Genomic DNA, 15,250 nt, shown 5'->3' on the forward strand with positions numbered 1-15,250 from the left:
TATTCCAGAACAGCAAACCGTTTTGGAGGATCGTCATTGGCTTTGGAATTGTACGTGTTTTAACTTTTCAGATGAAGCTAGGGTAAAAAGTTAATTAATGATCATGTAATGATTAGGGTTTGGGTTAGGGTTAGGGTTAAGAAAGGTCCTAGGAAGGTAAAGCTTGGTATCGTTCGAAAGGGTATGACACAAGTATTCCATAACAGCAAACCGTTTTGGAAGATCGACTTTGGTTTTGGAATTGTACGTGTTTAAACTTTCAGATGACGCTAGGGTAAAATGTTAATAATCATGTAATAATTAGGGTTAGGGTTAGGGTTAGGGTAACCGAAAGTCCTAATAAGGAAACGTTTGGTATTGTTAGAAAGGGTAATGACACAAGTATTCTATAACAGGAAACTGTTTTGGTAAGATCGTCTTTGGTTTTGGTAATTGTATGTGTTTAAACTTTCCAGATGGCGCTATGGTAAAAATTAATGACCGTGTTATGCTTAGGGTTTGGGTCAGGGTTAGGGTAACCGAAAGACCTAGTTTTGTATCGTTCGAAAGGGTATGACACAAGTGTTCCAAAACAAGATACCATTTTGGAATATCGTTTTTGGTTTTGGAATTGTACGTGTTTGAACTTTTTAGATGACGCAATGGTAAAAAGTTAATGGTTATGTCATGCTTAGGGTTTTAGGTGTTGTATCGTTCGAGTATGCGACGATCGCCGCGCATGATAGAAACGCAGCCCTGCTGCTCGCCGTGTTTTTGGGCACATCCGCCGTAAAATTTCGGGATGGCTTACATGGAAGCTACGCCTCAAATAATGACCCGAAGACACGAGGCCCATGAACAATAGCAAATATTGATCATAAGACACGAGGCCTCTAGCTAATAAGATTGTAGTGTTCTCGGGATAAGAACGACAATCTTGAAAGAATAAAGCAGCTTCCAGATTAAAAGAATTTTAGGCTTGTATTGAGAAAGTTATGCATTATGTATAAGAACAATTGTCTGCATCACGAACATGTAATAGAAATAATCTTACTGTAAGAATGAGATTCCAAAAGTAACCAAGAATAACTTATATAGAAACCAATAAGAAAAATATTATTACTGCAAGAAAAAGTGCGATAAGAAAAAAATCGCTTAATTCATGGACAAAATCTCTTTCTTGAAAATTCTTGTATACATAAAAAAATTGCTTCCAGGTAGAAATATTTTCTGTGTGTAAAAAAAAAGAATGCAAAAAATGTCATTTTTGGGAGTGTGGAACCCGTGGTAGAAGTGGTAACTACATCGAGACGGGCCATTAGAAGTATGCTAATGGCCCGTCTCGATGTAGTTACCACTTCTACCACGGGTGCCACATGTACCACCCGTCGCACAATAGCGCTGCCTTTCCCATGGCCCGTCTCGATACAGTTACCACTTCTAACACGAATACCACATGTACCACACGCCGCACAAGAGCGTTACCTTCCCCATCGCCCGTCCTGATATAGTTACCACTCGTACCACGCGTACCACATGTATCACACGCCGCACAAGAGCGCTGACTTTCCCATGGCCCGTCTCGATATAGTTACCACTCCTACCACGGGTACCACATGTACCACACGCAGCACAAGAGCGCTACCTTTCCTATGTCCCGTCTTGATACAGTTACCACTCTTACCACGGCTACCACATGTACCACACGCCGCACAAGAGCGCTAGTTTTCACATCGCCCGTCTTGATATACTTACCACTTCTACCACGGGCACCACATGTACCACACGCCGCACAAGAGCGCTGCCTTTGCCATGGTCCGTCTCGACATATAGTTACCACTTCTACCACTGGTACCACATGTACCACACGCCGCACAAGAGCGCTGCCTTTCCCATGGCCCGTCTTGATATAGTTACCACGTCTACCACGAATACCACATGTACCACACGCCGCACAAGAGCGCTGCCTTTCCCCTGGCCAGTCTTGATAGGTACCACTCTTACAACGGGTACCACATGTAACGCGTTACCACAAGTCGCATAAGAGCGTTGCCTGTTTTTTTGACTCGATGTCACGTTGCCCACTTGAGCAACCATGATTTCATGATGGATTTCGTGACCTGTAGCCTTTCGTACAGGTTTTTAACTGGCTCACAACGTAACCGCCTATGGCTGTGCGTGTACCGGAAATTCGTGATGCGCAACCGGTCGCAGAAAAATATACCGCACGCTCTGCCGCCCTTCTGTCGGGTTGTGTTCACGCTGGCGCCGAACATCCCGGGCACATCCGCTGTGGATTGCTGTACATGAACGCTCCGCCAGACATAGTATACAGGTCGTACAGGTTTGGGATAACGCAAAGCCTATCCATTGTGTTGCTAAGATATACTTATTCATATTTAATGTGACAAAGGGGATTTAATGTATGGATTGATAACACAGCTTACTTTCTTTTCAGAGTCAATGTTGGTGTCCAAATGTCGTTGCCGTGAACGCTAAGCGTGGTGACATCATCATAGTACTTCGGATCCCAACTCAGTCGGCTGTCCTGCCATGTCTAACGAAAAGAAACATTTTAATGCCCAAAATGATGAAAACGAGAAAAAGATATTAACGGCCATAGGCCAAAATGACGTGGCCAAAATATTGTCTGCGAAAACTTTCATTAACTTTATGTAATATTATCATGAATCTTCATCTGCGTTGGTAGTTACATGTTTAAAGTTAAAACTTTTGGTCCAACACCAAAAAAAAAATCTCTCACCTAGAGCTTTCGAGCAGTCAATCTGGTCTTCCTAGTAAGTAGACTGACCCAGTGAAGCTTGTCACGCGGTTCAATGTAGGGTGATGGGCCCTGATGTATATGGCTTCCTTCACCCCTCTCAAGAAATAGTCTTGTTCAGTGTCTAAAATCCTTACAGTGTCAAGTGAAACAAAGTGTCCAGGTGCTATGTGGACAAAACCCAAGCTCCCAAGGACAAAACCCACAAAGAGAAGAAGTGTGGTGTCATCTACCACATCCCCTGCCAGGGCAAAAACAGCAAGGGGCCCTGCCAGGAAACGTACATTGGGGAAACAGAGAGGTCTCTAAAAGCCAGGTTTCAAGAACATACCTAGCTCTTCCAGTTCAGAGGTGTCTCAACACATCCACATAGAGTCACCCGGACACTTTGTTTCACTTGACACTGTAAGGATTTTAGACACTGAACAAGACTATTTCTTGAGAGGGGTGAAGGAAGCCATATACATCAGGGCCCATCACCCTACATTGAACCGCGACGGGGGCCGACATCGTCTACCAGATACCTTTGACCCAGTGTTGACGTCACACTTCAAAGAAGCCACCTGACAAGCTTCACTGGGTCAGTCTACTGAGGAAGACCAGAGTGACTGGTCGAAAGCTCTAGGTGAGAGAATTTTTTTGTGTTGGATCAAAAGTTTTAACTTTAAACATTTATGTAATATTGTCATAACTTTGACAACTTACGAAATCGATGACAACAGATGCAGCCAGTTGCTCCTTCTTTTCATCCTGAAATACAAGTTACTGCATGGATGAAGTTGTATTTTTACTCTTACAAGTGATTTTATAGCGGACAATAAGGGGGGGGGGTAATTGTGCAACAGAGTAAATGTTCTTACCAAGTCAACAAGCTGTACCACAGATCCAGTGAAGTTGATGATAACATTCTCAGGTGGCAGACTTGCACTGGAAATGTCCAGTAGATCCTCTTGCAGCCTTTGCCTGTGGTTTACTGCAGAAGGGTGTGTTTTGTGTGAAAAATATAATATAATAAACAATTCAATATGCAGCAACTGGAAAATTTAAAATTAATCGGAAAACTATTGTGCCTGTCAGCTGATGTCTATATAAAACGCGAATCGCACAAGTTTAACTACTCACTACAAGCATCACGCTTTAACTCTGTTGAGGATGTTTAACGATGATGGGTTGTCAAAACACATGACAAAACGATTTAATTATTTTCAGGTTTAAGTGTGTTAGATTATTTATGATTTATCAAGCAAACAATGAAAACAACGTTAGTTTCGAATGCGAATCGGAAAGTGACGTTGCGGCAAGTGAAGTTGGTGTTTTGGCTCTTCATGTTTAACTGCCCCACAAATAAACATTAACGTGACACATGAATATTTTGCGGACGCACAGTAAAACGGATATTTAGCTGTGTACACTTTACCTATAGCAAAGACAGACTAAGGTTTTAATACTTACCTAAACAACTAGGTTTGTCATACTGCCAATTGCCTCCTCCGATGCACCTCACTTCCTTGGTGTAACCGGACTTGAGTGTGTAGCCTTCGTTGCACGAGTATGTGACCTTTTCTCCTACATAGTAGAACCTCTTGGTTGGAGATCTCTTGCCGTAGTTTGGAGGACCTCTGTCCCAGCAGCCTTCAGCATCTGGTGTATACAGTTAGATATATTAAAATCATTATGGAATAAGCTTGGAAGAAGACAAGAAGTACTTATATTGTCCAAGAAACAAATAATGAACGGTTCTGGAAAGCAAGACATAGTTACTTCCTTACAAGAAAACTTACCACACGGGATGACGTCACATTCCTCCTGGCTACCGTCTTCGGTCAAACAAAATGGCCGGTCCAGACCGGTAGGGTTGCGGCAGTAGTTGTTATCCAGGTTCGCCCAGGGGAACTCTGTCTTGTAGTAACCAGCTTGCGGAGCTGACCACTCGACACAATCTGCCCCGGATGTAGTTTTACTCCATGTGCCACGGTAGTTTATGCCGACGCCGTGGTAGCAAACTGAGAAAGACAAACCAACAGGTAATACTGTATGTGTCATCATGATATACCCTTAATTAAATGTGATGAATTTAGTTGTGCAAAAATCAAACTAATATCATGCCCGTGGGACACAAAAAGCAAATGCTCTGTAGAGTTTGTAGAAAATGATACGCACTTACTTATCATTGAACGCAAGGACCTTCAAGTTGTTTAACGTTATAATGATTTTCTGCTCAGTAAAGTTAATAGATATGGTCATAGTATAGTCATATTTATTAAAAAAGATAATTCCCGTGGAGAAATGGACAAAAAAAGTCTTCATTTTCACCTTCGCTTCCCTTCTTGGCTGAGTTGGGATTCCAACAATTGTTATCGGATGAAGGAAACAAGCTACATCGCGGCAACTGGTCCTTTATCCAGTCATCAGCCGTGTTGAGCACTTCTTCACACCACGAGCGGCATGGTACCAGCTGTGTTCCCCTGAGAAACATCAGTGGATATAATGCCAGTCAGCGAAAGTAGCACATTGACGAGGTTTATTTCACACGCAACCTCATGACGTCATATTATTTATACTATGTTCCTTAAGTTAGTCGCAGCCTTTCAGGCGACCGTTTAACCTGAAAGTGGGCAATATTCCATTTCAAAAACCCAAAAAGAAACTGTTGACTTGGAGAGCACCAGCGGGTACCCTGGCCCAGATCGATTTTTGCTTGTATAGAAAAAGATGGAAAAATAGTATTAGAAACTGCCAAGCCTTTAATTCTTCCAATCCAATTGGCTCAGAATGGTCTCTACCAAGATACGTCTCAGCGTCCGAGCTCCCAAAACCCCCTCTCGTCCCAAACTGTTTCGGGGAGCTGTTAGGGTAGACCAGGAACTGACAGAAGAAGTATACTCCACTATTGCACAAGCATTTACACAATTACCTGATCACCAGAAAACATACTCTGAATTTGTGAAAATATATGATAAAGATGAACTGCCACGTAGACCACCACGTGACCCACAGCCAGAGGACAGCACTCAAGTGACAACTGCTCGACGAGCCACCCTTCGCTCATCCACTAGAAACCTCTAAGCAACTCAGGCACATCTAAAGCAGTCGTATGACAAATGGGAGGATGAGCGAGTTATCAAAACTCTCCAAGCATTTGAATCAGACTCAACTGTTGATCACCTGAAGGCTTGGAAGTTAGTGCATGAGCTGTCGGGCAAGAGGTCAGGGGTCACATTAATACAAGGCGAGGACAGGCTTAACGCTTGGAAAAAACATTTTTCCAAGCTTCTTTCTTCTGACACCCCTCAACCGAGTTCCGCCTCTGAGATCACACAAGTGTATGACATTAATCTTGACATAAGTTGCAGTCCCTTCACGCAGGAGGAAGTAGATTTAGCACTGAAGCAGATGCGGCTGGGAAAAGCTCCAGCTCCAGGGTTGGACGGTTTACATGTAGAGTTGTGGAAACTGCCGAAGGTCAGTAAGCAGTCACCTTCTTGTGCAACCAAACTATGGCTGGTCACAGACCACCAGAGTGGGGACTCTCAGGTATAGTATCTCCAAGAAGGGAAACCTTACCCTCCCGGATAACTACAGGGGCATTTCTCTGTCCCAAGTGGCAGCTAAAGTGTACTATTTCCTCCTGCTGAATTGACTTCGTCCTGTGATTGACAAATTTTTGCGCCCAAATCAGAATGACTTCAGACCTCCACGCTCTACCTCGGCCCAGAGGCTTGTTTTCCGCTAAATCGTTGATGAAGTTCGAAACCACCAAAAGGAAGCTGTCCTTATCTTCATCGATTTTAAGAAAGCATTTGAGTCGATCAATCGTGACACCATGTTCAAGATCTTACAGGCATATGGTGTTCCTCTACAGATTGTCAATGCAATTAACATTATGTATGACAACACGAGGGCTACTGTTCTCACACCCGAGGGAGAAACAGACACCTTTAACATCAACACAGGCGTCTTGCAGGGTGACCCCCTTGCACCGTTTCTTTTCATTGTTGCGTTAGACTACGCATTACGTAGGGCAGTAAGAACTTATGACGGTATTACTTTAAGGAGAAGACAGAGCTCACGTCACCCAGCAGTCTTTCTACCTGACCTTGACTTTGCTGACGATATTTGTCTTCTAGAAGACACTATCAAAGCTGCTCAAGAGTTTCTGTACAGGGTAGAGCATGCCACACAGGATATTGGACTTTATTTAAACGCACTTAAGACTAAAACTAAATCTATGCACCTTAACCCTCCAACAAGGCCCATTCCTTGCTGTCTAGTGATGGCTCTACTATTGAGCATTTAGCATTTAGCATATCAGCATTTAGAAAGAAAAACGGACTGTAGATTAGTGGAGAGGACTGAATTTGGAAATTGTGCCTATAATGTGACTGTAAAAAAAAATGTGCCTATAATGTGACTGTGTTGTATATGTACATGTTTGTAACGTTTCTGTATATTGTTGGGTTCAATTTGTATTTTTATGAAATTGTATGTTTTAATGTGTGCCCAGGGATACCTAAAAAGCAGATCAATGGATCTGAGGTATTCCCTGGTGAAATAAATAAACTTGAACTTGAACAAGTTGATGACTTTAAATACCTTGGCAGCTACGGGAACACAGTCCATGATGTGAAATGTAGGATTGGGCAAGCTTGGTGGGCTTCTAATGCCTTAACAAAAGTGTGGAAATCCCCAATATCCAACTCTACCAACTTGAAGCTAAAAGTTTTAAAACCTGCGTTGAGTCAATCCTGCTCTACGAAGCTGACTCGTGGTCTCTGACAGCATACTTATGTAAACTTCTAGATGGGAACTACACCCGCCTGCTTCGTGCAGCCCTCAACATTTCATGGAGGAGCCAAGTGACCAACAACCAACTTTATGGGAATATGCCTAGGATTACAACAGTCATCCGCAACCGTAGGCTGTCGCTGGCCGGTCATGTCATGCGACATGAAGAGATGGCAGGGTTGGTGCTTCTCTAGTCACCAAAGGAAAAGCGGAGACGTGGTCGCCCTTCTTTAACTCTGAAGAAGGTGATAGAGGAGGACATAGGTCTTGGAGGTGCTGAACTGTCCTATGTTATGCGTGACAGGAACTTGTGGAGACAGTACATGGTGTCACCTAATTATGATTAACTGAACTGAACTTAGATTTAGCATTTCCAAAACAGTAACTGGAACTTTAACTATATTTAAGTCATTATCGTAACGGTACTTTTTCTACTCACATGCATAAGGTCATGTTGCCTGCATTTGGTGACGAAGAGCAGCGACTCTTGTTCTCTTCGGAGACATCGCATTGCGGGAAAATAACCGTTGATATGAATGTCCTCATCTCTGGATGATACTTTCCTGGGATGCTGTACGAACTGTTGAGCAGCTCCACGACAGAGGAATTCTGTATCTCCTCAAATGTCGTCTGTCCCAGCTGATTTGGTAGCATTGTAAGCCTGCTGTCGATTTCAAAATCCTCAGGGATTGGTTTGCATTCTGAAAGGTTTAAAACAATTGATAATGTTATTTTCAATGTTTGCAATCTTGACAACATTCAACAGGACAAGCTTTCTAAACAAAAGGTAACTGCAGTATGAATTCAAAACTGTACTATTGACCACTAGTGTACAAAGACAATCTGGTTTGTTAATTTTTTTTTCATGGACCCTTTGAAAATAATGTCTTTAGTGACCACTGGAATGCTTTGCCCATCTTAATTAAAACATGCTTGACATGGCTTTGTACATGAAGAAATGATGAATTCAGAATTCTTGAAACATAAAAATAAGTCATAAAAGAAATAGCATGAGTCGTATCAAACCTTACAATCCTCTTACTTTTCATAATATCTTCCATTGATCACTTATTCTGAGGTCACCTTTCCAAACCGTAGGGCAGTCTTGTGGAATGGGAAATTTGGTATAAAAGACAAAAACGCAGCAAAAAAAAGTTGAAAACAAATTTATAATGTAACTATTCTGGTGGGGTCATGTGGCGTAACGGTAGAGTGCTCGGCTTAGACCCAAGTGGCCCCTGGTTCGAATCCTTCTTGATGCCATCGATCTTGTGTCCTTGGGAAGGCAATTTACACGCATGTCTTTCCTTACTTCGCTTAGGTGTAAATGATCTCCTAGCTTCGGTTAGGGACGTCCCTCCGATAGGACTTTAAATGGAGGTCCCGTGTTTAATAGAGCCACATCCGATGCACGTTAAAGAACCCACTGCACTTATCGAAAAGTGTAGGGGGCCTTCCCGATGTGAGTAGTTCGAACATTACAGTCCGGTCTTACATGTATGCTGCTTATATTTTAGTGTCCTGTCCCCTTTATAATAGTGCGGTCCAAAAAGTGGTCAGTTATTTTAATATGGAAATGGATAATGGAGCCTTCTGATTCCTTGATGTCTTCTGACTATTTGATAATGTCTGTTATGTCTAGGTAACAATTCAAAACCGGGGTCTGCCCGTTTTTTATACAGTATCGGTTGGGACCCGGACTTAAAATCACCCCGGACCCCGGGAAAAAACACGTCGGGACGAGGTCATAACCTAATTATGGCCATGACAGCTGGCGTGGGCCCAGCTTCTTGACGCCGGCTGACGTCTAGATCGGGAAAATGCAGCTCGGGCCCCGTTGGGAATGTGACTTCATTAGGAATACTGACTGACGAACAACTGCTAGTTTAGTACACGTACATGCTACATGGGCTCATAACAGTGACTTACCACAGCCCTCCTCATCACTCCCGTCCGTGCAGTCTGCGATCCCGTCACAACGCTTCCAGGATAGAATACAGGCAAGTCCGTGTCCACAGCGGAAATGTCCCAGAGAGCAGCTGAGTGCTTTACATGTAAGAAGTTCATAAACATAAAGTTCTTAAAAAGGTATCATGTATTTTTGCACGAAAATTGAAATATTTTATTACAATTTTTTTTCTGTGATGTAATTTACTTGCACACAAATTACAACATGTGATATGTTTGTTCCTTAATTTCACATTTTTGACATATATATTTGGCGCTAAAACACTATGTTGGGTTAAGGCTGTCCAGAGTACCTGGTCGCCTACTATGCTTGAAAGTACCTCAAAAAAAGGCAGAGAACTAATGAACGAGTACAACTATCTGCCTGTGTTTCGTTGTCAATCACCGATGTCACAAGTTTTAAAAGTCATATCATGAAATGCACCTGATTTATAGAATTTCCCCATAAATTATGCAAATTACATCCATATCTGCTGCAAAATTGCCAGCTCATTATATCGAGCATCACGTACGCTACCTACATAGCAAAAATCACGACGATACGTCAACCGGTTCTTGAGTTATCTATTTTTTGTAATATTTTCAAACAAATAGTCCTTCAGTTCAAAAGCAAGCCGCTGGGGGCCCACATCACTTCTTCCCCACCACAAGAGCTACCTACCATCCAAATTTCGTCACTTTAGCATATCTAGATCATGAAATATCAAAAGCGGAAGTATCATAACAAGCCGCTAGGGGGTCCAAAATCTAATCATTTTCAGGTCCCATCAAGACCTACCCACCTACCAAGTATATCAAGACAATCCATTCAGGTCCTTTTTTCAAGTTATCGTGTTCACACACACACACACACATACACATACATACACAAACACTTTTGAAAACATAACCTTCTTGGCGAAGGTAATAACTACATGTATGTAAGGAGTCACATCACTTAGAAACTTTCGATTCTAACTTTACAACGGTTATCCTAAACACAAGATTGTCTTGATAAAGTATCTAAGAAACCAAGGTAAATGAAATAAACAGACACAAATGAAATAAACACAAGGCGTGCATTTGATAAATATTTACTGTAATTTTAAGAAAAACTTATGTTGATTTTATAGAACGTTATGTGACATACCTTCATCCAGCTGGCAGATAAACTTGTAAGCAGAGGAGCACGATGCGTCATTCCACCCTGATCCATAGTAGTTCGCGCAGTTTTCTCCCTCGTTACCGTTGGGTTCTCCCGGCTGCCAGAGGTTCCAATCGGTTATGATGTCGTGTGGAGTCCCGTCTTCCCACACCCACTCACCTTCATTGTTCCCATCATTTAGACCAAACCAGAAATGTGAGATTTTATTCACGTCGTTCTTCAGCTCTCTCACGAAGTTGTCCACGTCTCTGTCCTTTGGCATGGCCAGAAGCGCCCCGTCCGCTGCACACACCTCTCTGGCCTGGCTGTAGGTGTTGTCTTGGTTGTACGCCTTGAAGCACGCACCCCCGTATGCAGTATAGCCAGAGGGACAGCCTGTAGAAATGTGATACAAAACGGTATAACTTGGTCTTTCATCTGACGTTGAAACTACTTCGAGCACTCTTACCACTTTGCTAGTTCACTACTTGTACACTAAGTTCCACTCTGGAGTAACAACATAAACCTATGTACCTATGCATAGTTAACGCAAGCACGTGCAACCTACACTTTCAAGAAATTTATTGTATTTTCAATAAGTACACTAATTTTGGTAGACATAACTTTAACAAGTATACATTATGCGATGAAAATCATTTTAGGTGCTACGGGGCATCAGAAATATAATCAGATGGTCGAAGGCTGCTAACAATAGAGCAATATTAATCAAATCTAATTGCTTAGGAGTTAATGTATTACTATGGCAATCACTCGATATCTTTATTTGCAGAATCCACAAAATTATACATTACGGAGACTACAGTTGTGTATAGTATATCATGGATATGACAGGTCGAATTTGCGGCGCGCGCTCCTCCCACTCGTTATGTGGAGCAGCGGAGCAGACTGGGTGTGGTCACGCGGAGGTGTACTCTATGGAGGTATACTCACTTGCTACAAATACACTTACTCCGGGGTGAAAATTTTACTCCAAAGAGTAATAGTTAATCCGGAATAATATTTCACGGAGTAATACTTACTCCGGAGTAATAATTTACAAATATACAAAGTAAATGAGCCACTCGTGAATCACTCGTGAGTCACTCGTGAGTCAATCATGGGTCACTAATTAATTGCTTAGGAGTAAATGCATTACTATGGCAATCACTCGATATCTTTATTTGCAATCAGATACAGATTCATGTACAGATACATATCCATGCACAGATACAGACTCATGTACAGACATACAGATACCAATTTCCGAGTAGGATGACCTTGTCAGTCCCTACATCTGAGTGAAGGTTACAGTTGACACAGTGGCATTTGCGTGGATTTGTTTAACGTGGATAACAAGTTCCGAATCTGAGGCCCACACACTTGGACATCCGTCTTCCCCAGCGGATCCATACCGAGAGAGACGTGCTGGTTCCGGTTGAGATGTTTGCAGTGAGCTGCCGGATGACTTGGTTACGCTCAAGGTCCGCCTTGACTACGTCAGCCCGCCTTGCGCAGCTCTCGTCCGCCAGCTGAAGACAACTGCCGTTGGAGACGTGTCCCTCTATTTGAGGGGGGGGGGGTACGTGTAACGTGCTTTTCCCAAGGGCACAACGTCGGGGCACATGTTCGGACATGCCCCTGTGCTCCGACCCGGAATCGAACCCGGGGCTCCTTGTTGAGCGCCGAACGCTCTGTCCTTTACGCCACACGACGCCACAGTAAATGTATTATTTAGCATATATATCATTTTATATTTAGTGACTCACCATGTCGTTATGTTAACCATGGGTGACTCATATCAAGACATATATTCATCACGCATTCATGTACTACGTATGTATCTATCCATCTACATACACATATGCAATAAGTGGCTCACAACATCACAATGTGTGTGCAATGAGTGATTCACGATGTCGTATTTACACCATGAGTGACTCACAGAAAAAATAGTGATGTCATGGTTTTTGTAACGGCCCTTAAAAGACATGCTGGTTCAAACTGGAGCCCCGAACAAAACAACAAATTTTCAAAGAAATAAAATGATACTACGCAAATGTACATGAGTGACCCACGGTGTCGTTATGTTCACATGAGTGACTCATTTTATTTGTATATGCTCACAATAATATATATTTCCATCACGCATACATGTATGTGTCTATCGATCTACACACACACACACACACACACACACACACACACACACACACACACACACACACATACACAAACACTTTTGAAAACATAACCTTCTTGGCGAAGGTAATAACTACATGTATGTAAGGAGTAACATAACTTAGAAACTTTCGATTCTAACTTTACAACGGTTATCCTAAACACAAGATTGTCTTGATATCTAGTAGTATCTAAGAAACCAATCTAGAAGTATCTAAGAAACCAAGTAAAATGAAATAAACAGACACAAATGAAATAAACACAAGGCGTGCATTTGATAAATATTTACTGTAATTTTAAGAAAAACTTATGTTGATTTTATAGAACGTTATGTGACATACCTTCATCCAGCTGGCAGATAAACTTGTAAGCAGAGGAGCACGATGCGTCATTCCACCCTGATCCATAGTAGTTCGCACAATTTTCTCCCTCGTTACCGTTGGGTTCTCCCGGCTGCCAGAGGTTCCAATCGGTTATGATGTCGTGTGGAGTTCCGTCTTCCCACACCCACTCACCTTCATTGTTCCCATCATTTAGACCAAACCAGAAATGTGAGATTTTATTCACGGCGTTCTTCAGCTCTCCCACGAAGTTGTCCACGTCTCTGTTCTTCGGCATGGCCAGGAGCGCCCCGTCCGCTGCACACACCTCTCTGGCCTGGCTGTAGGTTTTGTCTTCGTTGTACGCCTTGAAGCACGCACCCCCGTATGCAATATAGCCAGAGGGACAGCCTGTAGAAATGTGATACAAAACGGTATAACTTGGTCTTTCATCTGACGTTGAGAGTATTTCGAGCACTCTTACCACTTTGCTAGTTCACTACTTGTACACTAAGTTCCACTCTGGAGTAACAACATAAACCTATGTACCTATGCATAGTTAACGCAAGCACGTGCAACCTACACTTTCAAGAAATTTATTGTATTTTTAATATCTACACTATTTTGGTAGACATAACTTTAACAAGTATACATTACGAGATTAAAATCATTTTAGGTGCTCCGGGGCATCAGAAATATAATCAGATGGTCGAAGGCTGCTAACAATAGAGCAATATTAATCAAATCTAATTGCTTAGGAGTAAATGTATTACTATGGCAATCACACGATATCTTTATTTGCAGAATCCACAAATTACAGAAACCACAAATTATACATGATGGAGACTACATTTGTGTAGAGTATCGTGGATAGGATAGGTCGAATTTGCGGCGCGCGCTAGCGCTCCACCCACCCGTTATGTGGAGCAGCGGAGCAGACTGGGTGTGGTCACGCGGAGGTGTACTCTACGGAGGTATACTCACTTGCTACAAATACACTTACTCCGGGGTTAAAATTTTACTCCAAAGCGGAGTAATAGTTAATCCGGAATAATATTTCACGGAGTAATACCTCTTGACGTTAATCTAGGTTCATTTTTCTTTGTTGACTGTTAAATTGTACTAGAATGAAGTTTTTGTCAATTATTGTTGCATTATTTCATTTTGTAATAATGGTCCAGTCACTTGACTCCCTCCGGACTATCTACCTCAACGCTAGGAGCGTCAAAGCTGTAAATAAACACAGAAACAAACTAGTGCAGCTTGAAAGTCTTATCCACCTCAACTCTCCCGACATCTTGGCCATTACGGAGACATGGCTGACTTCCGACATCCATGACCAAGAGGTCATTCCACCTAACTACGTCACATACCGCAAGGATCGTCAGCATGTTCATGACAACAAGGTCGGTGGTGGCGTACTCTTAGCCATCAAATCAACTTTGTGCAGTCTTCGTAGACCAGACTTGGAACCTCGTGATGAATTCCTGGTGTGTGAGATACATCCTCCGAGTCTGGGGAAGCTCGCTCTAGTCCTCTGTTATCGACCTCCGTCAGCTGATCTGGAGCCTTTTACGGACAACATGGCCACTGTGTTGACAAACATACAGAAAGAATACCGGAACTGTTGCATCGTGGGTGATTTTAACCTTCCTCGCGTGGACTGGTCTACCTGCACCGCAACAGGCGGAGGCAAAGAGTCGAAGTTCTGCGAAGTAATAAACAACCACTTCCTTCACCAACACAACTTGACTCCATCTAACTCCAGCGGTAATCTATTGGACTTGGTCTTCTCAAATTTTCCAGAGAGCCTGTCTGCCATCAGCGAGGTTCCAACTGTCCTCGACACCGACCATGCCATTTTGGAATTCATGATCAAGTGTAAATCCCAACCGAAGCGTGGCATCTCCCGTAAAGTGTTCAACTTCAAGGCCGCTGACTGGGAAGGCCTACGGTCAGATCAGAGTTTAAGCGATCTGGAGGAGGAAATGGGAAAACACAGTGATATCGATTCAGCCTGGCAAACATGGCGTAGCACCGTGCAGGCAGCGATGGTTAAATACATACCTTCTAGACAACTGAAAAACTCATCAACACCGCCCTGGGTTGACAGTG

General features: G+C 42.7%; 1 protein-coding gene across 1 annotated transcript in view; it reads right to left on the reverse strand.

Moving 5' to 3' along the window:
- LOC109462562 overlaps positions 1-14,996 on the reverse strand; it is a 27,051-nt gene extending 12,055 nt beyond the window's left edge. Inside the window, 11 exon segments of the mRNA XM_019759116.1 lie at positions 2,427-2,536; positions 3,467-3,511; positions 3,622-3,734; positions 4,214-4,402; positions 4,543-4,764; positions 5,075-5,226; positions 7,986-8,247; positions 9,476-9,592; positions 10,644-11,087; positions 13,157-13,546; positions 14,879-14,996. Of these exon segments, the coding sequence (XP_019614675.1) occupies positions 2,427-2,536; positions 3,467-3,511; positions 3,622-3,734; positions 4,214-4,402; positions 4,543-4,764; positions 5,075-5,226; positions 7,986-8,247; positions 9,476-9,592; positions 10,644-11,087; positions 13,157-13,546; positions 14,879-14,996 (2,162 nt within the window).
- Between the last annotated feature and the right edge of the window lie 254 nt (positions 14,997-15,250).

The sequence above is a fragment of the Branchiostoma belcheri genome, unplaced genomic scaffold (genome assembly GCF_001625305.1).
Source record: "Branchiostoma belcheri isolate BF01 breed outbred unplaced genomic scaffold, Haploidv18h27 scaffold119, whole genome shotgun sequence".
NCBI lineage: Eukaryota > Metazoa > Chordata > Leptocardii > Amphioxiformes > Branchiostomatidae > Branchiostoma > Branchiostoma belcheri.